Source organism: Caenorhabditis remanei, chromosome II (genome assembly GCF_010183535.1).
Source record: "Caenorhabditis remanei strain PX506 chromosome II, whole genome shotgun sequence".
Taxonomy (NCBI): domain Eukaryota; kingdom Metazoa; phylum Nematoda; class Chromadorea; order Rhabditida; family Rhabditidae; genus Caenorhabditis; species Caenorhabditis remanei.
This window is the reverse complement of record NC_071329.1, coordinates 2679036-2700866: the sequence shown is the minus strand read 5'-3', so window position 1 is coordinate 2700866 and position 21831 is coordinate 2679036. Positions and strand designations below refer to the sequence as shown.

Here is a 21831-nt window from a genome sequence, read left to right as displayed (position 1 = left end):
AATGTTTCAGACTCATCCTCTCTGCCATCTGTAAGAAGAAAAACAAAAGAAGGACAGAAATATCGATGTGTTTGTCTGGTCACGTACACAGATATGGCCTCGGCCCTTTTAGGCCAAAGTAGCTCTAGATAGAGAAGGGGACATCGATCCGATAAGCAGGCAGACGCTGGTGCGTCCTTGCTGGATGTGTCCTTGGTGAAGGCCCACAACGTTGGCACACTCTAACTCATTTAGAAAATGCGCTCTGTAGAGAAAGGAAGGAGACAATGATAGAAGGAAGAATACTGAACTACAGAAAAGAGTTAAATCTGTTTGAACCACTTCTAATCAACGATGAACCAACAAACAGTAAAAAGAGATTTATTCGAGTTTTCATAAAAAGGTAAATAGGAAAAGCAATGATAAAGTCAGAACAATCCGAAACAGTCCTTGGATTATATAAAACCTATTCTCTGTAAGACTCGGGCATGGCCACAGTAGGTAGGTTTGATGTTAACGGTAAATGCTCAAATGTCAAAAAAAAATTTTTTTTTTGATTTTTGAAAGCTGATTTTTTCTAAAGAGAATAATCACATTTAGTAGACACTTTGACCCAAACATATAAGTTCGAGTCTGATGTTTGGCTCAAAGTGTCTACTGAATGTGTTTATTCTCTTTGGAAAAAATCAACTTTCAAAAATCAAAAACAAAATTTTTTTTCGACCTTTGAACACCTACCGTGCTACCGTAACCCGGTGGCGGGGCCCAAAAATTATGGTATGCGTCACGAGAATAAGTTATAAATGATAAGTTAGAACAATTGTTTGACTTGTGCGTGCCCTCTGCTTTGTACTTGGATGTTCACTATGAATCTAGTGTCACAGTACACATTTATCTCGATCTCATCTGCCATCGGGATAATGATACACTCTGGGATCTGGGACAATCTGAAAATAGATTATTTTGTTTGGTAAAGCTTATCTATTCTTACCTTGACTTATCGCTTTCTCCTGTATCCGCCCCTGGAAGGTTTCGGAACATCTCGAAGAATTCCTCAACAGTTGTTTGATGTTGGAACCCGATGGAGTAGAATTGTCCAACCTTTGTGCATATATTAAGTAGATCCGTAAAATCCCTTGGCATGACATCACATTCCGCCAGATGGATTCTATTATTCTCCCTGCCACTGAACACTTTCAGAGTTCCATATCCAACGACACACAAAAACTCAGCGTTTTGAACCACTGGGTCATCCGGAAGTGGTTGATAGACGCATGTTATCTTCTTAAACGGCGCGTTAGTCTCGGATAGACTTGTCTTGATACTAGCCAGCCCGTTTTTCAAATTTCCAGTGACTAGCATCTCTCCAATTTCCAATTTCCCTTCTGGAACTGGCAACAATGGTTCCATTTGATCGTCGCAACGATTCATTTGGAATGCGTTGTACGGTCCGTCTTTCTGCGAGATATCTTGGTATAGGCCATTTGCAACACGCTGAAGGTGAACCATCAGGTGTGGGTCAAAATCGTCTTGACCAATTTGTAAGTTTCTGATTCGAACTCTTCTTTCAGCTACACCAAACATCTTCCTGAGAATGTAGTCCCTGGCGATTTTTTGACTCTTGTCATACTGAAAACGTTCCACTTTCTGCACAGTGCCAGTTGTAATTGCCAATTGAAGGTATTGAGTGAATGGCGGTTCTAGATTACTTATTCGCAGACGATATGCCGAAATCTCCCACTGTTTCTCTTCAATCGCAAGATCCAAACCACGATCGCCCACCATCAACTTCAATTCCTCTTCCAACTGTTTAACTTTTCCGGCGCCTCGATACATCCACTCTTCACGAATACCATACCTATCCAAGTCATGTGGAATACCACCGCTGGCATTCCGGACTTTGACGAATTCAGGAGTTGGTGTGTAAGTGTATTTCTGGATGACACCGATAATATAGACGGTGCCATTGATCTCAAAGTCATTCGGACGCATTTTGAGATCATGAATTTTTAGAGTTGCGGTCTGGTGAACTGCTCGGAATCCAGGGCATCGTAGGGATAGTTGGAATCTGAAAATTTTCAATAGGTGTTGGTTTGGTATCGACTTCCTATAGCTCACCTTATATTAGCTTCCAAGTACTGAGCCACACATTTCGACGATTGGTAGAACAGGGGTTGGGGACGACAAGTTGTCATTTTTCTGAAAATTTCTGTTTGGTGGGGACGGTACAATACGCAATGAACAGAAATTGGGTCCACCACCCCGCAGGACGGTTGCACAAATCACATTGAGAGAGATCCGCAGTGTAAACGGGGGGCGGTACAGGGCCTGATGACGGTTCAATTCGTCCAAATGTCATTTTTTAACATAGGCTTTAGTCTCCTCAATAGAGAGCGTTCATCCTCTTCGCGCAATCAAAGCCTTTTGAGAGGACACACCCAACATTGCATACCGTCAGTGTGCCTCGTCTCGTTGCCCTTGCATACCGCGCATCTCTCTATGTAAACGGTTGAAAACGGTTGAAAACGGCGTGACGTCATCGAGGTCTTCAGAGAGGGCACATTTATCACTCAGTATGCGTAACCCTCATCAAGATTTGTAGCGCGATTTGTAATTGTACCGTCCCTCCTGTGCACACTGCTCCTTTTTACTTTCTTTCTCTCATTTCCTCTTTATTGAAATGAAGGCAGACATTTTCAGAAAAATGGCAACTAGTCGTCCCCAACCTCTGTTCTACCAATCGTCGAAATGTGTGGATCTGTACTTGGATGCTAATATAAGGTAAGCCATAGAAAGTCTATACCAAACCATCACCAATTGAGCATTTTCAGATTTCAACTATCCCTACGCTGCCCGACATTCCAAACAGTTCACCAGGCGGCAACTCTCAGAATCCATGATCTCAAAATGCGACCGAATGACTTCGTAGTCAACGACACCACTTTCACTCTGGGTGTCATCCAGAAATATACTACCACGCCAACTCCTGAATCCGTCAAACTTCTGAATGCCAGCGGTGGAATTCAGTATGACGTAGATAGGTATGGTCTCAGTGAGGAAGACTGCATCAGAGTAAGCAAATTGAATGACTCAACATTGAAAGAAGAACTTTACATTGCACATAGAGTTTTCGAGAGACGGATATACGATAATAAATATGAAGCGATACAATTAGAGTGTCTTGCACATCATATGCGCTTGAATAATCAGGAGCCTCCGTATACTCACTATCTCCAATTGACTATGACAACTGGCACTGTGCAAAAAGTGGAACGTTTGGAGTATGACAATAATTTCAAGATCAGCAGTGACTACATTATTGAGAAAATGTTTGGAGTAGCTCGGAAAAAAGTTCAGATCAAAAATCTACAAATTGATCGAGAAGCTTTGGACTTACAACTGATGCGTCACATTCAAAACGCTGAGTTTTTGTGTGTCGCTGGAACTGGAAGTTTGAAAGTGTTTAATGTTAATCAGAACAATCGAATCCATTTCGCAAAGTGTAATGACGTGGAAACGGATTTTGCGGATTTTGTTAATATATGTTCGAAGGTTGGACAATTCTACTCCATCGGATTCCAACATCAAACAACTGTTGAGGAATTTTTCGAGATGTTCAGAAACCTTCCAGGGGCGGAGACAGGAAAAAGCGATGAGTCAAGGTAAGACAAGATGAGCTTTACCAAACACAATAATATATTTTCAGATTGTCCCAATTCCCAGAATGTATCATTATCTCAATGAGCGATGAGACCGAGTTAAATGTGTGGTTTGAGAAAACAAACGAGGAGGATAAAGTGTACTGCAACACGGAATTCACAGTGAAGATCAAAGTACAAAACAGAGGACACGCACATGTCATCTGATTGTTCTAAAATATCATTTTATTAATTGAATGGACACGTTCCGCCTGGATTTTGATTGTTCTGACTTTACAATTGCTTTTTCTGTTTATCTCTGTCTGAAAACTCGAATAAATCCCTTATACCGTCGTGTTTTTGTTTGTGAGAAACATTTCAGAAGTACCATGCTGAAAATTCTTACGCAAGATGGGTATGTTGAGTACTGTAAACAAAATGTTTTTCAAATCGCGCCGAATTCTGATTTCGGACTTGTGGAGCTTTTCGCTTCCGACTTCCGACCCTCGGCTCCGGACTCAAGCACTGGCTTCTAGGAAAATAAATAGCCCACCCACAGCTACGTCATCACGGTCAGCAGGCCCCTCAGCAAACACGCAAAGAGGCCAGTCCCCTCTCTCTCCCTGTCTAATGTGTATCTATCCTTCTCAGTCCATTCCATTTCCCTCTCTACGATTCTATTGATGAAGAATGCCTACTTCTCCCCAACCGCTGTTCTATGAAACGTCTAAATGTGTTGCGTTGTATTTGGATCAGAGCATACGGTAACTTTTTTTTAATTGGGGGTTTAATTGGAGACAAATTGCAGCTTACAACTCTTCCTTCGCTGCCCATCATTTCGTTGTATCCACAAAAATCAAGTGCTAAGGATTCGAAACCTGAAATTGTGTCCTGACAACTTTGAGATCAATGAAACCACCTACAAACTGGGCATACTGAGAAGATATACAAATGGTGAAGCACCAGAGGAAATAAGGCATTCAAATAATGCAGGAGGCTTTCAACATGACATGGATAGGTACGGTATCCCGATTTCAAATGAGGTGGTGAATGAGACGGATGCTGAAATAGTGGAACGGTTGGAACAAAGATTGCAATTACCGGGAGTGTACCATCCTAGACGTTTTATTGAAATAATAGAAATTCTAGAAGAAATACAGCCTATAATTCTCCAATACCATATGCGAATGAATAATGAGGTACCTCCATTCACTCACTACCTGCAATTGACAACGACAACTGCCACTGCGCAGAAAGTGGAGCGTGTGGAGCATAGGCTAACTTTGAATGAGGTCAGGGACTATATTCTAAACAAGATATTCGGTTTAAACTCCCGAAAAGTGCAAATTCAAACCCTGAAAATCGGTCCGAATGGCTTCGAAGATATGGAAGAACCAATATCTGATCTAGCTCTCCAAGTTTTCTCTCACATTGGTAAAGAGTTCTTAGAAATGAGCAGATTGGCAGTAAGCGGAAATGTGGTCAACGTGCTGGCTAATCTTAAAGAAGTTATTGATATGGCTCCTCCTTTGCTGGAATTTAAATTGGCCTACCAACCGATTCCTGATGACGCAATTGTTGAAAGTGCAGACTTACTTAATATCGCAAAAAGGTCAACGCTCAGAATTTTAAGTGGACGTTCGAACTATCATATTCATCTCCATGCATGTTTCATCGATAATGAAGACTTGATGTTTATGATGAATGAATGGAATAATAACAAGAGCAGAGCTATCAGATATTATTCTATTGGATTTTCTCAAAAATTAGAATTAAAACGATTTTTGAACATGTTCAAAAGCATTCCCGGAGCAGAGAGAGGAGAAATTGAGGAGATCAGGTGAGCATACCTAAAAGGAAAATTCTAGCCGCTTTAATTTCAGACCGACCGAATTCCCAGATTGCATCGTCATCCCACTGAAAAACGACACCGAGCTGAACGTGTTCTGCCAGGAAACGGAAGATGAATACTGTAAGAAACAGTATTCGTGGCTACAGACGTATTGGAAAGTTGTCAAAATCAAGGTCCAGCCGCGAGGATTCGCAGATGTTCTTGGGGCGTTTTAAAGCGATTTTTACAATGTTTTGTTAAATCTCTTTTGCATTCAGGTTATAATAAATAAATGTATATTGTATTATCTATCTGCCACTTGGTATATCATGATGTCTCCCCGCACCTCGATGAAAGACAATGCCAAATCCATTTCAAGATATGTAGGGTACACACCAGAGCTGTGCGGAAGTCGGAATTTGGAAGGAAGGATTTCCGCACAGGACATTGTGGACATTCTGTGATTCCAAATGCGTAATCTCTACGCTTTCAGTTGTCGAATGACATCAAACAAGACAAGGCCGTTTTGCTCTTATCAGGTAGCTAGGCCTGCTGACATTATCTTGACGAGGGTATCTGAGAATGTATTCTTTCCCAACCCGTCGTATTACCCTATTTGACCAGTCTGTCGTATTACCCCTTGTAGATCCTCGGAGACAACGGGTGTGGGAAGGGGTGTTTGCTACGTCATCAAGTCCCTATCTCGGACTGAAGGTCTCTAGCCCATCCATAGCAAACACTCATTGAGAGGGGGTAGTCACCCGACGTAGTTTATTATTTGTACAGTTTCCTAACCTTTTAGTTCTACTTATTTCTGTTGGTTTCGAGTGATCCGGTTTCAGGCCTATGACAACTCCTTCCAAACCACTTTTCTACGAAACTTCAAAATGTGTAACTCTTTACTTGGATCCTAACAAACGGCGAGTCTCGACACGTGGAGTCTAAAAACCTCTGAAAATTTCCAGACTGCAACTCAACCTACGCTGCCCAACATTCCGTTCAATCCACAAAACTCAACCGCTGAGAATCAGGGATCTCAAACTTCGAAAGAGAAGTATTGAAATTGATGGCACCAGCTATAAAGTGGGTATCATCACAAAATATCTACAAGAAGTGACGCCTCCCGGATTGATAGTTTTTGAAAACGCGACAGGAAGTCTTCAATTCGATGTGGACAGATACGGTTTTCCCAAGGAATCAGATGAGGAGAACAGCGGTAAAGAGGAAGCGGAAATTGAATTGTTGGAGCAAAATTTCCGAATTATGCGTTTTACGAAAGATTGGCTGGAAATGACACATCTAGCGGAGGATATGCAAAAGAACAATGAGGAGCCACCATTCACTCACTATCTACAATTGACAATTAGAATTGGAGACGACCTCGAAAAAGTGGAACGTATGGAGTATAATCAAGCAATCAAAGTGGCCAAAGAATATCTTCTTAAGAAAGTGTTTAGTCTGGAGGACATTCAGAAAACCCCTATTGTACAAAGTATACACATAAGACCTTATCTACTTTCTATGAATCTGATGTTTGAGCTACAAAATGGAAACTTTCTCTGTGTTACTGGTAGATCAAGCCTAAGAGCATTCATTGGCCGGCACAGTAATCGAATTCATTTGGAGAGATGTGAGTTGGAAGAAGAGGATTTCAAGATTATGATGGAAGAGTTGAATGAGGCGGAGAGCCGAGTGAGAATATACTATTCACTTGGGTTTCGAAGCGGGCCAGATGTCGCACCGCTCTTGCAATTGTTTAGAAACTTTCCAGGTGCAGAGAGAGGAGAAATTGAGGATAGAACGTGAGAGTTATCTTATTTTTAAAACGGAACTTTTGAATAATTGATTTCAGATGGTCTCAAACCTCGGAGAGTATCGTTATTCCACTAAAAAACGATACGGAATTGGTTTTCAGTTGTGATGAGCCAAGTGGGGAAGAGCTGGACTACTGTAGCTCAAAGTTTGTCGTGAAGATGAAAGTGGAGCCGAGAGGGAGAACAAACGTGTTGGGATTGTGTTTCCCTAATTAATTTTACTATTTTTATATTCATAACTATTTTCTGCTACAGTAACTTATTATGTTTCATTTCTTTGAAAAAAGTCATGTATTCGTACTGCATTGGATAGCCCGTTCTCTATTTGCCACCCACACTTATCTTGATGACTCCAATTTGCGCCCCATAAAAACGGTACACATTGTTACATCACACATCAATTAGGGGGATAGATAATGCGCAAATAATGTGTTGTCCGTTGCCACGTCATCAAGTCCTCTATCTCGGACAGAAGGTCTCTAGCCCATCTATCGCAAATATACATTGAGAAGAAATCCTCTTTACCCGACTTTTTCCTTTATTGTGGTACCCCAAGTGAGAACTATGTATAATACGAATAAGGACTACCAGATTGGTGTCAATGTCAGGTTTTAAAACAAAGGCGTTTCATTTTTTTCACTTGTACCAGTATATGTCACGTCACATGTAGATTTTTGAGAGGGTTGCTATGTAACAAGTCAAATTGAAAGATAGATAATGCGCAAATAATGGGTAGTCCGTTGCCACGTCATCATCGGCTGTACAGACTTCGGCTTGTTGCGCGGACAGAAGGTCTTAGGTCTTCCCATAGCTAATAAGGACGGAGGAAAAAACAGTCTCGGGCACTTTGTTGCCACGTCATCAAGGGATTTTGCTTGGACAAATGGTCTCAGGTCTTCCGATAGAGAAGGCAACATTTTTCGACATTTATTGTATACTCAATTTTCGGAGGTGTCTCAAGTTCTCGTGCTGCTTTTTGTCTTTCTCCATCCGATTTTTTCTCATTCATAGTTTTCAAGGTTTTTTTAGAAGCATGACCACTCCTTCCCAGCCGTTATCTTACTTGACATCAAAATGCGTTGCACTCTACATGGATCCAAACAAACGGTAAGCGGCAACAATTCTAGTCCATCAGATCATAGGCATTTTCAGGTTACAACTCTACCTACGCTGCCCATCTTTCGCTAGTGCCCACAAAAATCAAGCCATGAGAATCAAGAATCTGAAAGTGCGACCAGAACACTTTGAGATCGATGGAACTATCTACAGTCTAGGAGTGATTACCCAATACACGGACAGACCGAATCCGAGATCTGTTGTTTTGGACAACGCTAAAGGAGGAATCCAAGAACACGTTGACATCTACGGTCTCCCGCCGAGACGGACAGAAGATGAGGAGGAAAATGTTGAATTAGATAACGATGAAATTGCCAGTTTAAGGGAATTGATCGCCAGTATGGAGCAAGATCATGCGAGACGAGGAATACCTGGAAAGCCTGGAAGTCGTATTAAAATTCAGAGAATGAATTTAAAAGCGGAAGCATATAACATGCGAATCAATAACACTCCGCCGCCATACCGTCATTATCTTCAATTGACTATTTCTACAGGAAAATTAGTCAAAATGGAGCGTGTGGTTTATGACAAACAATTTGGAATTGGCAAAGAATACATTGAAAAAATGGTGTTTGGCATCAGCAAAATTCAAGTGGAACACCTTCAAATTGGCGCTGACAAATATCTTAATGATTCGGATAACAGACTCGGTATCGAGTACGGCCCTCCTCGTCACGAACCACTTTTCGCCTACACACCACAAACAGATAGTGTGAAACCATTACTTTCAATTCAAAGTATAGAAGTAGGCGTGCTGAAAGTCACTGGAATTCTGACGAATGCGTTGGCTAGTCTCAGACCTATTTTGTCTCAGGTCCCATTAAGAACACTAATAGCGGCTCCTTATCAAAAGACTTTTCCCGAGGACCCAATTGTAAACAGAGCACAATTCCTTCAAATCGATGGGGTCTCGCCAATAAATGTACTAAGTAACCGTCCACACGACCGAATTCATCTCGGTTTAACTTTTAAACAAACTGACGATGATTTAATCAACTTGGTAAACGAATGGAAGAAAAGGAAGATCCGAATTGGAACCTATTACTCGATAAGAGATCGCTTTGATGGCTTGATTTTGACTATTTTCCAAACGTTTAGAAACATTCCAGGTGCGAAGTTTGGAGAGAACGAAGAAACCAGGTGAGCTTCTAGTTTTTTTAAACAACTTTTTTTCTCAATAAGTTATTTTGAATTGCAGACTGACAGCATTTCCGGAGTGCATCATTGTCCCGATGGGAAACGATACGGAGCTGAATGTCTACCGCACCGAGCCGATTGAAGTAGAGAGGGACTCCTACAGTAGTATTGTGAAAATAAAATGGCAGCCAAGAGGATATGCTACAGCTAACGAGGATATGTAATGTGTTTCTACGATAACCGCTCTATTCACAGACTTCTATGTACCTTATTCATTGTTTTAACAATCTCAATATTGCAATCTTTAATTGAATAAAAGAACTTCCAACTGACGTCTACAGTACCTCGCTAACCATTCTTAATTCCTCCAACCCGTTTCATTATTCCATAAGAAAGACGCACCTCCTCACCCATCAAATTATGATGAGGTGTTTTCGATTGTCTATTTGTCATTATCGTGAAGACGACATCTTAATTTCTAAAAATGTATTGCCACGTCACATATAGATTCTTGCGGATAACACGCATACGACTGAGAGGCGGAGGACACTCCTTGGACAGATGGTCTTAACCTTCCCATAGAGAAGCAACCTCTTTCGATATTTATTGTTTTCTCAGTATCTCTAGGCGTCTTATGTTCTTGTGCTGCGTTCTGTCTTTCTACCTCCAATTTTTCTCACTTTCATAGTTTTTAATATTTTTCAGAAGTATGACCACTCGACCCAAGCCGTTATTTTACGAAACATCAAAATGTGTACATGGATCCTAACATACGGTAAGCAATACTAGGTCTAGCTCACCAGTATCATGAACATTTCCAGGTTACAACTCTACCTACGCTGCCCATCTTTCGGAACTGCCCACAATAATGAAGCAATGAGAATCAGGGATCTAAAAGTGCGACCAGACAACTTTGAGATCAATGGGACTATCTACAGCCTAGGAGTGATTACCCAATACACGGACACACCGAATCCAAGATCTGTAGTTTTGGACAACGCTAAAGGTGGAATCCAAGAAGACGTTGATGTCTACGGTCTCCCGCCAAGACAGACACAAGATGAGGCAAAAAATGTGGAATTGGATAACGGTGAAATTGTCAGTTTAAGAGAAACGATAGAAAGAATGGAGCAAGATGATGCGAGACGAGGAATTCCTGGAAAGCCTGGAAATCGCATTAGGATTCAGCGGCTCAATTTGAAGGCTGAAGCATATAACATGAGAATCAACGATACTCCGCCGCCATACCGTCATTATCTGCAATTGAGCATTTCAGCAGGAGAACTAGTGAAAACGGAGCGTGTGGTTTTTGACAAGAATTTTGGAATTGCCCGCGAATATATTGAGAAGATGGTGTTTGGCATCAGCAAAGTTCGAGTAGAAAACCTTCAAATTGGTGGTGACAAGTATCTAACTGATTGGGATAACAACATCGGTTTCCAGCACGGTCCTCCTTGCCAGGATCCACTTTTCCAGTACACACCACAAACAGATAGTGTGAAACCATTACTGTCGATTCGAAGTGTAGAAATAGGCGTGCTGAAAGTCACTGGAATACTGACGAATGCGTTGGCTAGTCTCAGACCCATCTTGTCTCAGGTCCCATTAAAAACACTAAAGGCAGTTTGTCATCGACGAACTTTTCCCGAGGACCCAATTGTTAACACAACAGAGTTCCTTAAAATCGATGGGGTCTCGCCAATAAATGTACTAAGTAACCGTCCAAACGACCGAATTCATATCCGTTTTTCCTTTTGTCAAAATGACGAAGATTTGATCAACTTGGTAAACGAATGGAAACAAAGGGAGATCCGAATTGGAACTTATTACTCGATAAAAGATCGCTATGATGACTCGATTACGGTTATCTTCAGAACGTTAAAAAACATTCCAGGTGCAAAGTTTGGCGAGAACGAAGAAACAAGGTTCTAGTTTTTTTTTCAATTTATTGTTATAATTAAAGTAATTAGAAATTGCAGATTGACTGCATTTCCGGAGTGCATCATTGTCCCGATGGGAAACGATACGGAGCTGAATGTCTACCGCACCGAGCCGATTGAAGTAGAGAGGGACTCCTACAGTAGTATTGTGAAAATAAATTGGCAACCGAGAGGATATGCTACAGCTAACGAGGATATGTAGTGTGTTTCTACTTTAGCCACTCCATTCACATACTTCTATGTACCAGAGCTATGCGGAATTCCTTCCTTCGACTTCCTTCTTCCTTCTTCCCTCTTCCCTTTTAAAAATTTCACTTCCGCACAGCTCTGCTATGTACCTTATTCATTGTTTTAATAATCTCAATATTGCAATCTTTAATTGAATAAAAGAACTTCCAACTGACGTCTACAGTACCTCTCTAACCCTTCTTAATTCCTCCAACCCGTTTTATTATCCCATGAGGAAAACGCACCTTGCCTTCTCACCCATCAAATTATAATGAGGCGTTCTCGATTGTCTATCTGTCATTATCTTGAAGGTGACATATTAACTCCTAATATGTATTGTCACGTCACATATAGATTCATGCGGATAACGTGTGGGAGAGGAAGAGGGCACTCTTGTCGTGGAAATAACACCCCATCATTATTTTCACAATTGGCATCGTCTATCGTCTAACAAGGGAACCTTTTAAGTGGGACCTAATGTCAGCAAAAACGACCTATACAGGGTGAAAGAGGATGTTTGAAAACTTATAAATCAACTTTCAAAAGTTGCTTACGTGACCTGTAAGTGGGTGAAATCTCGACCTGAAAATTGAGCAATTTTACCATTGATTCGCTGTTTCTCCTACCACGTTTGTAAAGACTACGGCGGCAGTATAAAAACGTGTTCGAGTGGCGCAGGTGGTTAGCGTTTAGTACGAGGAAATTTTGCGCTGGTTCGACCCCTGCACCATTTTTTTGTTGATTTTTTCATTTTTTTTCAATGTTTTTTTGGAAGCTATCATAGAATTTTTTTGTACCACCATCAACGTGATTTCCTTCTGAATCCATTTCAACTGATGATTATAAAAAAGATCTGCCGGTTGACAGATGGAAGTGGCTCCAGGTGGAAATCTATGATTTATGACAGCTTCCAAAAAAACATTGAAAAAAAATGAAAAAATCAACAAAAAATGGTGCAGAGGTCGAACCAGCGCAAATTTTCCTCGTACTAAACGCTAACCACCTGCGCCACTCGAACACGTTTTTATACTGCCGCCGTAGTCTTTACAAACGTGGTAGGAGAAACAGCGAATCAATGGTAAAATTGCTCAATTTTCAGGTCGAGATTTCACCCACTTACAGGTCACGTAAGCAACTTTTGAAAGTTGATTTATAGGTTTTCAAACATCCTCTTTCACCCTGTATAGGTCGTTTTTGCTGACATTAAGGACCACTTAAAAGGTTCCCTTGTAAGACACGGATAACACTTTAAGAGTACAAAAATAAACCGTTTGTACTAAATGTTGTCTAGTTTCCTAAGTTTTTGTCTGTCTCTCTCATTCATTGAGGTGATTTGGGTGTACCTTGTTGCCACGTCATTAAGACATTTTGCGTGGACAGATAGCCCAGAAGCAAATAAGGACGGATGACCTTAACATTTATTACTTTTCAGTTTGTCAAGGTATTACATGTTCTTGTGCTGCGGCGAGGCTGCCGTCTTCTTAACGTGTATTTATTCTGCAGAGGGCCCTACTGTTGGCCTTGGTGATGTGGCGACGGAGGACTGACCTCTCCTTCTCCATCTCGCACACGGTATCCGCAGGATGATACATATAAGTGTCGTGGCGATGTGTGTCGTTGTCGACTGGAAGAATTTGTTTGCTCTGTATAGGTTTATTTCATATGTATATGTGTTAACACAAAAATAGTCGTGATTACAGTAATAAAAAAGAAATGGAATGAAAAGTTAGTCAGGGACGTTAGTCCCATTCAACTGCTCTCGCATATCCTCTCGGCTGCCATTTCATTTTCACAATGAACTCTGATCTACAGTACTCCTTCTCTTCTTCATTTGGCTTGTTGCAGAAGACATTCAGCTCCGTGTCGTTTCTCATTGGGATAATGATGCATTCCGGGAATTCGGTCAATCTGCAAACAATAAATATTCAAATAAGAATTACAGATTAAAAACTAGAAGCTCACCTTGTTTCTTCGTTCTCTCCTAACTTTGCACCTGGTATATTTCTAACCATAGTGAAGGTATATGAGACCGAATCCTCAGTTTCTCCCACCGAGTAATGAGTTCCAATTCGGATCTCCCTTTTTTTCCATTCGTATACCAAATTGATTAAATCGTCTTTTAGATCAAAAGCTAAACCAAGATGAATTCGGTAGTTTGGACGGTTACTTAGTACGTTTATTGGCGAGCCCTGAGCAATTTGAAGAAATTCGATTGTATTTACAATGGGGTCCTTAGTAAATGTTCGTTGATGACAAACCGCTTTTAATTTTTTTAAGGGGGTTTGAGACAAAATAGGTCTGAGACTAGCCAATGCATTTATCAGAATTCCAGTGACTCTCAGCACGCCTACTTCTAAACTTCGAATTGAAAGTAATGGTTTCACACTATCTGTTTGTGGCGTGTAGGCGAAAAGTGGTTCCTGGCGAGGAGGACCAAATGTGATGCCGATGCGGTTATCCAAATCATGTAGATACGTGTCACCGCCAATTTGAAGATGTTCCACTTGAATTGTTTTGTTGCCAAACACCATCTTCTCAATGTATTCTCGGGCAAACTTGAATTGTTTGTCATAAACAACACTCTCAATTTTGACTAATTTTCCTGTTGAAATAGTCAATTGCAGATAATGACGGTATGGCGGCGGAATGTTGTTGATTCTCATGTTATATGCTTCCGCTTTCAAATTGAGTCGCTGAATCTTAATACGATTTCCAGGCTTCAAGTCTTGCTTCATTATGGTTATCGAATCTCTTAAATGGGCCATTTGTACATTATCTGTTCGCACATTTTCCGCATCATCTTGTGTCCGTCTCGGCGGGAGACCGTAGATGTCAACGTGTTCTTGGATTCCACCTTCAGCGTTATCGAAAACTACCGATCTGGGATTCGGTCTGTCCGTGTATTGGGTAATAACTCCTAGGCTATAGATAGTTCCATTGATCTCAAAGTTGTCTGGTCGCAATTTCAGATCCCTGATTCTCATGGGTTCACTTTTGTGGGCACTAGCAAAAAATGGGCAGCGTAGGTAGAGTTGTAACCTGGAAATGTTCTTGATATTGATGGGCTAAGCGTGTTGTTGTTAACCGTATGTTTGCATCCATGTAGTGTGCAACACATTTTGATGTTAAGTAAGATAACTGCTTGGAAAGAGTGGTCATACTTCTGAAAAACCTAAAAACTGTGAATGACATTTGTGGAGGGAAAATAGGAGGGAGGAAGGTAAAACTGAAAATGTTATAAACGTTGAGAGAGACTGTACTCTCCTCTGTCGTTTGGGAAAGAAGGCGTGTACCGTCTGCTCAGGCCAACAACTCGATTGGTGGGGCAACGGACCGCCCTTTTTTGTGTATGTGTGGTTGACCTCCTTGCAATGTGTATTTACTTTGCGAGGGCCTTACAGTTGGCCTTGATGACGTGGCAACGGAGGACTGGCCTTTCCCTCTCCCACACGCAGTCCACAAAAATATACATGTGACGTGGCAATGTGTGCCGTTGTCATAGGGGAAATTAGATCGACTGGAGGAATTTGGTTGCTCTGTATAAGTTTATTCATTCAGTTCATAAAAGTGATAACACATAAAGAGTAGTGATTACAGTAGTGAAGAAAATTTGGAACGAAAATTAATTAATCGATAACAATTTCCATTCATTTTCACGATGAACTCCGAGTTACAGTACTCCTACCTTTCTTTAGTAGGCTCATTTCAGGATAAGGAAAGTTCTTTCTTGGGGCTTCCAACTTCCGGATAAGGGATTTTACTTCCGATTTCCGATTTTTGACTTCCGGATAGAAAATGACAGATTTATTCAAATTCAAAAAACACATATACATAAAAAGGGCAAAAATTAAACACATCGTTAAACTTTAATCTTGACAATCAACGGCTTGTCACAATATTTTGTGTCCTCTATGCTTGTCTCCTCCACGTAGATGTTCAGTTCCTTCTGGTTGTTCAGTGGGATAGTAATACGCTTCGGAACGCTGAAATACGCGAAATTAACTATCTGTTCCTAGCAGAGTTGAGAGGAAGGCGGAACTCCGCTCGCTCTGAATTCCAGAATTTCAAGTTAATCTTAATGTATACCTGATCTCCGTGAAATCTTCGTGCTCTGCTCCGGGGAAACTTCTGAATCGTTCCAACGACTTCTTAACATCCTCCAATTCACTGAATCCGAAAGAGTAGTATCTCATGGTTTCAGCCTCCTCCATCATTCTCACAAAAGCGTGAAATTCCTGCTCATCATCCACCAACTGATCAAAATGAACTCGAGAGTTCTGGAGATGTTGGATTTCGGTAACTCGTGGAGAACCAACGATGCTGAGAAATTGAGCGGTTCTTACAACTGGATCATCCGGAAACGGTTGCGCGGAAACTTTCAATTCCTTTAATGGAATCTCACACAGAATTGGTTTGAGACTAGCAAGAGTGTTTTCAAGGTTCCCTGTCACATTCAACCGATGTAGTTCTACAGATTCAGCTCGAAGTTTAAGCAGAGGCTCCACATCCGCTACCTGTGGTCGCAGTTGGAATACCGGTGGTACAGGGCCTGGCAGAGGAAAATTCTGTGAAGCCAATTGAGCTTGCACCACGGGATTAATTTGGATGATTGGCTGTGGATTTTGTATAATCCATGTTAAGCTTTGAGTCATCCTTGCCGAGTCATCCTTGCCGATTTGCAAGTTTCCAAAAAGAATTTTGGCGTCGATTCCGAATATCTTAAGTAAGATGTAGTCCTTGATTTCCTGGAGAGTCTTTTCATATGTTACATACTCGCACTTCTTCTCGTCTCTAGAACTTATAGCTAATTCGACAAAATGATGAAATGGTGGCTTCTGATTTCTCATTCTGAGTTCATAGGATCGGACTCTCAAGCGTTTTTCCTCAATTTCCAGTCTATGCAATTTAACATCATCTTCTGTAAGTTCACGGCGGTTAGATGCTATCGGCCCATCCCTTTCCATCCGAAACGCGTGTTGTTCCAATTGTTCTATGTATTGAGCATCAGTTGGAAATTGTTGCCCAAATTGATCTTGAACCGGTTGAATCGGTAGACCATATCTATCGATATCATGTCGATCTCCACCTGATGCATTTTTCAAAGTCGTATATTCCGGAACATTCCCGAATAAGTAATGACGAAGGATGCCAAATTGAAAGAGTGTCCCATCAATTTCAAAGTCTTCAGGTCGTATTTTGAGGTTGGCAACTCGAAAGTTCTGTGCTCTATGGATGGTTTGGAAAGTGGGGCAACGGAGATAAAGTTGAATCCTACAAGAAATTGAAATGGACTGAATAAGGAGTACTGCACTTACCTAATAATAGGGCTCAAATAAAGAGCGACACATTTAGAGGTTTCGTAGAAAAGTGGTTTGGAAGGAGGCTGGGTCATCCGTTCTGAAATTCTTATCGGTGGAATATGAAGAAATCAATTGTAGGGTAAAGAGGTCCTTATGCGTCGTGAATGACTGTCTCCCCTTACGATGAAACAAATAGAGCTAACCTTAACGAAGCGCCTCTTGGGAAAAAAGAAGATGTGGCTAATCGCCTCCACATCTTATAGTGTCTAACATGCGGTGCTAATAGCAAGACCCCCTCCCCCCTCCGCTCTAGAGACAGCGATTATCACTTTCTGGTTCGACATGTCAACCCAATCGCTCTTCCAAATTTCTTATACTGTAGGAATACACAAATAACGTCCGAATGAGTGGTACATTTACAATTGGAGGAAATGGGGACTTTGAGCAAGAGGAGAAAAGGGGGGCTTTGGAGATTTTTGACTGTCTACATTGTACAAAAACGGACTACACTGTTCTAAGTGAGGGGCCCTGCTCGGGCCAGGTTGCCCTCTTCTTAATGTGTATTCACTTTACGAGGGCATTATTGTCGGCCTTGATGACGTGCCCTCTCACCCACACTATCCACAGGAATCTGTGAAATGTGTGTCGTTGTGATAAGGGAAATCAGATCGACAGTAGGAATTTGGCTGCTCTGTACAAGTTTATTCATTCAGTTCATAAATGTGAGAACATAAAAAGAGAAGTGATTACAGTAATAAAGAAAACTTCAAACAAAACGTTAGTCAAAGACGATCACCATTCAATAACTTTCGCATATCCTATCGGTTGCCATTTCATTTTCACAATGTACTCATTTTGTTTTTCATTCGGCTTGCTGCAGTAGACATTCAGCTCCGTATCGTTTCCCATCGGGATAATAATGCATTCCGGATATCTGGTCAATCTGGAAGCAAGAAGTAACAAGAATTACATATTGAAAAGTAGAAACTTACATTGATTCTTCGTTCTCTCCTAGCTTTGCACCTGGAATGGTTTTAAACAAAGTGAAGATTTGGGTGACCAAATTCTCAGGTTCTACCATCGAGTAATAAGTTCCAATTCGGATCTCCCTTTTCTTCCATTCGTTTACCAAATTGATTATGTCATAGTCAGTTTGTTTAAAAGCGAAACCAAAATGAATTCGGTCGTTTGGACGGTTACTTAGTACGTTTATTGGCGAGTTTTTAGCGATTTGAAGGTATCCTGTTGCGTTTACAATGGGGTCCTCGGGAAATGTTTTTTGATGACAAACCGCTTTTAATTCCTTTAACGGAGTCTGAGACAAAATAGGTCTAAGACTAGCCAATGCATTTGTCAGAATTCCAGTGACTTTCAACACGCCTACATCTAAACTTCGAATTGAAAGTAATGGTTTCACATTATCTACTTGTGGCGTGTAGGCAAAAAGTGGTTCGTGACGAGGAGGGCCGTGCTGGATGCCGTAGCCGTTATCCCAATCATCTAGATACCAGTCAGTGCCAATTTGAAGATGTTCCACTCGAATCGTTTTGTTGCCAAACACTATATTCTCAATGTATTCTTTGCCAATTCCAAATTGTTTGTCATAAACCACACGCTCTATTTTTACTGATTCTCCTGTTGAAATAGTCAACTGCAGATAATGACGGTATGGCGGCGGTGTGTTGTTGATTCTCATGTTATATGCTTCAGCTGTCAACTTGTCTCGCTGAATAATAACACGATTTCCAAGTGTGTCCGTTCTGAACAGGAGTCGCTCCATTTCTGCTATCATTTTTCTTAAACGGGTCATTTCTGCATTATCTGTTTGCACATTCTGCGTCTCATCTTGTGTTCGTCTCGGCGGCAGACCGTAGATGTCAACATCATCTTGAATTCTACCATCAGCGTTGTCCCAAACAACAGATCTCGGATTCGGCGTATCCGTGTATTGGGTAATAACTGCTAGCCTGTAGATAGTTCCATTGATCTCAAAGTTGTCAGGTCGCACTTTTAGATCCCTGATTCTCATGGCTTGATTTTTGTGGGCAATTTCAAAAGATGGGCAGCGTAGGTAGAGTTGTAACCTGGAAATGCTCATGATACTGGTGAGCTAGACCTAGTATTGCTTACCGTTTGTTTGGTTCCATGTAGAGTGCTACACATTTCGATGTTAAGTAAGATAACGGCATGGAAGGAGTGGTCATACTTCTGAAAAACATTGAAAACTATGAATGAAATTGATGGTGGGAAAATCGGAGAGAGGAGTAATGAACTGAAAAAGAAATAAAAAAATTAACGATGAGATCCTCTGTCATTATTTACTCAGAGATTTTTGAGCGTCTGGTCTACGACATTCCGTCTGCCGTCTGGGAATTGAGGCGTAAACCGTCTGCTCAGGCCAACGCCAACGACACGATTGCTGTGGCAACAGACTGCCCTTTTTGCGCATGAGAGGTTGTCCTCTTCGCAATTTTTATTTACTTTGCGAGGGTCTTGATGACGTGGCGACGGAGGACTGACCTCTTCTCCCTCTCCCACACAGTGTCCACAGGAATATACCACTTAATTCTACTTGTCTGCTCGGGCCAGGCTGCCCTCTTCCTAATCTGTATTCACTTTCCCAGGGCTTTGCCTTGATGACGTGGCGAGGGTCTCTAGCACACAATATTCGGAGGAATATATGAGTAACGTGGCAATGTGTGCCGTTGTCATAGAGGAAATTAGATCGACAGTAAGAATTTGGTTGCTCTGAATAAGTTTATTCATTCAAAAAAAGAAAAAATGAGAACACAAGAAGAGTCGTGATTATAGTAGTGAAGAAAATGAAAAGGTAAACTGTGATGATCACCATTCAATAGCTCTGGCATGTCCTCTCGGTTGCCACTTCAGCTTCATAATGAACTTCGACGTACAGTACTCCCTCTCTTCTTCATCCGGCTCGTACAGTAGGAATTTGGCTGCTCTGTACAAGTTTATTCATTCAGTTCATAAATGTGAGAACATAAAAAGAGAAGTGATTACAGTAATAAAGAAAACTTCAAACAAAACGTTAGTCAAAGACGATCACCATTCAATAACTTTCGCATATCCTATCGGTTGCCATTTCATTTTCACAATGTACTCATTTTGTTTTTCATTCGGCTTGCTGCAGTAGACATTCAGCTCCGTATCGTTTCCCATCGGGATAATAATGCATTCCGGATATCTGGTCAATCTGGAAGCAAGAAGTAACAAGAATTACATATTGAAAAGTAGAAACTTACATTGATTCTTCGTTCTCTCCTAGCTTTGCACCTGGAATGGTTTTAAACACAGTGAAGATTTGGGTGACCGAACTCTCAGGTTCTCCCATCGAGTAATAAGTTCCAATTCGGATCTCCCTTTTCTTCCATTCGTTTACCAAGTTGATTAAATCATCATCAGTTTGTTTAAAAGCGAAACCAAAATGAATTCGGTCGTTTGGACGGTTACTTAGTACGTTTATTGGCGAGTTCTTAGCGATTTGAAGGTATCCTGTTGCGTTTACAATGGGGTCCTCGGGAAATGTTTTTTGATGACAAACGGCTTTTAATTCTTTTAATGGGGTCTGAGACAAAATAGGTCTAAGACTAGCCAATACATTTGTCAGAATTCCAGTGACTTTCAGCACGCCTACTTCTAAACTTCGAATTGAAAGTAATGGTTTCACATTATCTGCTTGTGGCGTGTAGGCGAAAAGTGGTTCCTGGCGAGGAGGACCAAATGTGATGCCGATGCGGTTATCCAAATCATGTAGATACGTGTCACCGCCAATTTGAAGATGTTCCACTTGAATTGTTTTGTTGCCAAACACCATCTTCTCAATGTATTCTCGGGCAAACTTGAATTGTTTGTCATAAACAACACTCTCAATTTTGACTAATTTTCCTGTTGAAATAGTCAATTGCAGATAATGACGGTATGGCGGCGGAGTGTTGTTGATTTTCATGTTATATGCTTCCGCTTTCAAATTGAGTCGCTGAATCTTAATCCAATTTCCAGGCTTGAGTTCTTGCTTCATTCTGGTTATCGTTTCTCTTAAACTGGTTTTTTTCCGCATTATCTAATTCCACATTTTCCACTTCATCTTGTGTCCGTCTCGGCGGGAGACCGTAGATGTCAACGTGCTCTTGGATTCCACCTTTAGCGTTGTCCAAAACAAGGAATCTGGGATTTGGATAATTTGTGTATTGGGTAATCACTCCTAGGCTGTAGACTGTCCCATCCATTTCGAAGTTGTTTGGTCGCACTTTTAGATCCCTGATTCTCACGGCTTCATTTTTGTGGGCACTAGCACGAGATGGACAGCGTAGGTAGAGTTGTAACCTGGAAATGTTCATGATACTGATGGGCTAGGCTTGTTTTTGTTAACCGTTTGTTAGGATCTATGTAGAGTGCCACACATTCCGATGTTAAGTAAGATAACGGCTTGGAAGGAGTCGTCATACTTCTGAAAAATCCTTGAAAACTATGAACAAAATTGATAGTGGAAAATAAGAGAGAAGAAGGCGAAACTGAAAATGTATTAAATGTTGAGAGAAACAGTTTTCTCCTCGGTTCTTATTTGCTCAGAGATTTTTGAGCGTCTGGTCTACGAATTGTATAAAAACGGCAACCCTTGTTCTTAGTGTAGACTGAGTTTGACGGGGGAAAGGAACCGCATGCCGTCTGCTCAGACCAACGACTCGATTGCTGTGGCAACGGACTGCCTCTTTTTGCGCATGAGAGGTCTTAACGTCGGCCTTGATGGCGTGGTGACGTAGGACGGACCTCTTCTCCCTCTCGCATACGGTATCTGCAGGAATATATAAGTGACGTGGCAATGTGTGC

General features: G+C 41.2%; 11 protein-coding genes across 11 annotated transcripts; 5 read left to right on the top strand and 6 right to left on the bottom strand.

Annotated features, from left to right (window-relative positions):
- Window positions 1-790: 790 nt before the first annotated feature.
- On the bottom strand, window positions 791-2174 carry GCK72_004125 (uncharacterized protein; the record flags this gene model as incomplete). Its single annotated transcript, XM_053724481.1, has 3 exons — window positions 791-926; window positions 971-2047; window positions 2098-2174. The coding sequence occupies 3 exons, from the start codon at window positions 2172-2174 to the stop codon at window positions 791-793; spliced, it is 1290 nt and encodes a 429-aa protein (XP_053588675.1).
- A 509-nt stretch (window positions 2175-2683) lies between these two features.
- On the top strand, window positions 2684-3845 carry GCK72_004124 (uncharacterized protein; the record flags this gene model as incomplete). The annotated part of the gene is made up of 3 exons (XM_003101769.2): window positions 2684-2760; window positions 2811-3641; window positions 3686-3845. 3 exons carry the CDS (start codon window positions 2684-2686, stop codon window positions 3843-3845), a joined length of 1068 nt encoding a protein of 355 aa, XP_003101817.2.
- Window positions 3846-4307: 462 nt separating this feature from the next.
- GCK72_004123 (uncharacterized protein) lies at window positions 4308-5684 on the top strand (the record flags this gene model as incomplete). Its single annotated transcript, XM_003101723.2, has 3 exons — window positions 4308-4381; window positions 4426-5457; window positions 5501-5684. 3 exons carry the CDS (start codon window positions 4308-4310, stop codon window positions 5682-5684), a joined length of 1290 nt encoding a protein of 429 aa, XP_003101771.2.
- Window positions 5685-5777: 93 nt separating this feature from the next.
- GCK72_004122 (uncharacterized protein) lies at window positions 5778-7478 on the top strand (the record flags this gene model as incomplete). The annotated part of the gene is made up of 3 exons (XM_053724480.1): window positions 5778-5836; window positions 6414-7250; window positions 7301-7478. The coding sequence occupies 3 exons, from the start codon at window positions 5778-5780 to the stop codon at window positions 7476-7478; spliced, it is 1074 nt and encodes a 357-aa protein (XP_053588674.1).
- Window positions 7479-8295: 817 nt separating this feature from the next.
- On the top strand, window positions 8296-9739 carry GCK72_004121 (uncharacterized protein; the record flags this gene model as incomplete). The annotated part of the gene is made up of 3 exons (XM_053724479.1): window positions 8296-8369; window positions 8415-9518; window positions 9577-9739. 3 exons carry the CDS (start codon window positions 8296-8298, stop codon window positions 9737-9739), a joined length of 1341 nt encoding a protein of 446 aa, XP_053588673.1.
- A 534-nt stretch (window positions 9740-10273) lies between these two features.
- On the top strand, window positions 10274-11657 carry GCK72_004120 (uncharacterized protein; the record flags this gene model as incomplete). Its single annotated transcript, XM_003101752.2, has 3 exons — window positions 10274-10290; window positions 10337-11440; window positions 11495-11657. 3 exons carry the CDS (start codon window positions 10274-10276, stop codon window positions 11655-11657), a joined length of 1284 nt encoding a protein of 427 aa, XP_003101800.2.
- Window positions 11658-13422: 1765 nt separating this feature from the next.
- Window positions 13423-14842, bottom strand: GCK72_004119 (uncharacterized protein; the record flags this gene model as incomplete). Its single annotated transcript, XM_003101782.2, has 3 exons — window positions 13423-13591; window positions 13646-14722; window positions 14769-14842. The coding sequence occupies 3 exons, from the start codon at window positions 14840-14842 to the stop codon at window positions 13423-13425; spliced, it is 1320 nt and encodes a 439-aa protein (XP_003101830.2).
- Window positions 14843-15542: 700 nt separating this feature from the next.
- Window positions 15543-17075, bottom strand: GCK72_004118 (uncharacterized protein; the record flags this gene model as incomplete). The annotated part of the gene is made up of 3 exons (XM_003101828.2): window positions 15543-15666; window positions 15770-16954; window positions 16999-17075. The coding sequence occupies 3 exons, from the start codon at window positions 17073-17075 to the stop codon at window positions 15543-15545; spliced, it is 1386 nt and encodes a 461-aa protein (XP_003101876.2).
- A 700-nt stretch (window positions 17076-17775) lies between these two features.
- On the bottom strand, window positions 17776-19187 carry GCK72_004117 (uncharacterized protein; the record flags this gene model as incomplete). The annotated part of the gene is made up of 3 exons (XM_053724478.1): window positions 17776-17926; window positions 17976-19067; window positions 19114-19187. 3 exons carry the CDS (start codon window positions 19185-19187, stop codon window positions 17776-17778), a joined length of 1317 nt encoding a protein of 438 aa, XP_053588672.1.
- Window positions 19188-20046: 859 nt separating this feature from the next.
- GCK72_004116 (uncharacterized protein) lies at window positions 20047-20950 on the bottom strand (the record flags this gene model as incomplete). The annotated part of the gene is made up of 2 exons (XM_053724477.1): window positions 20047-20197; window positions 20247-20950. The coding sequence occupies 2 exons, from the start codon at window positions 20948-20950 to the stop codon at window positions 20047-20049; spliced, it is 855 nt and encodes a 284-aa protein (XP_053588671.1).
- Window positions 20951-20987: 37 nt separating this feature from the next.
- On the bottom strand, window positions 20988-21447 carry GCK72_004115 (uncharacterized protein; the record flags this gene model as incomplete). The annotated part of the gene is made up of 2 exons (XM_053724476.1): window positions 20988-21327; window positions 21374-21447. 2 exons carry the CDS (start codon window positions 21445-21447, stop codon window positions 20988-20990), a joined length of 414 nt encoding a protein of 137 aa, XP_053588670.1.
- Between the last annotated feature and the right edge of the window lie 384 nt (window positions 21448-21831).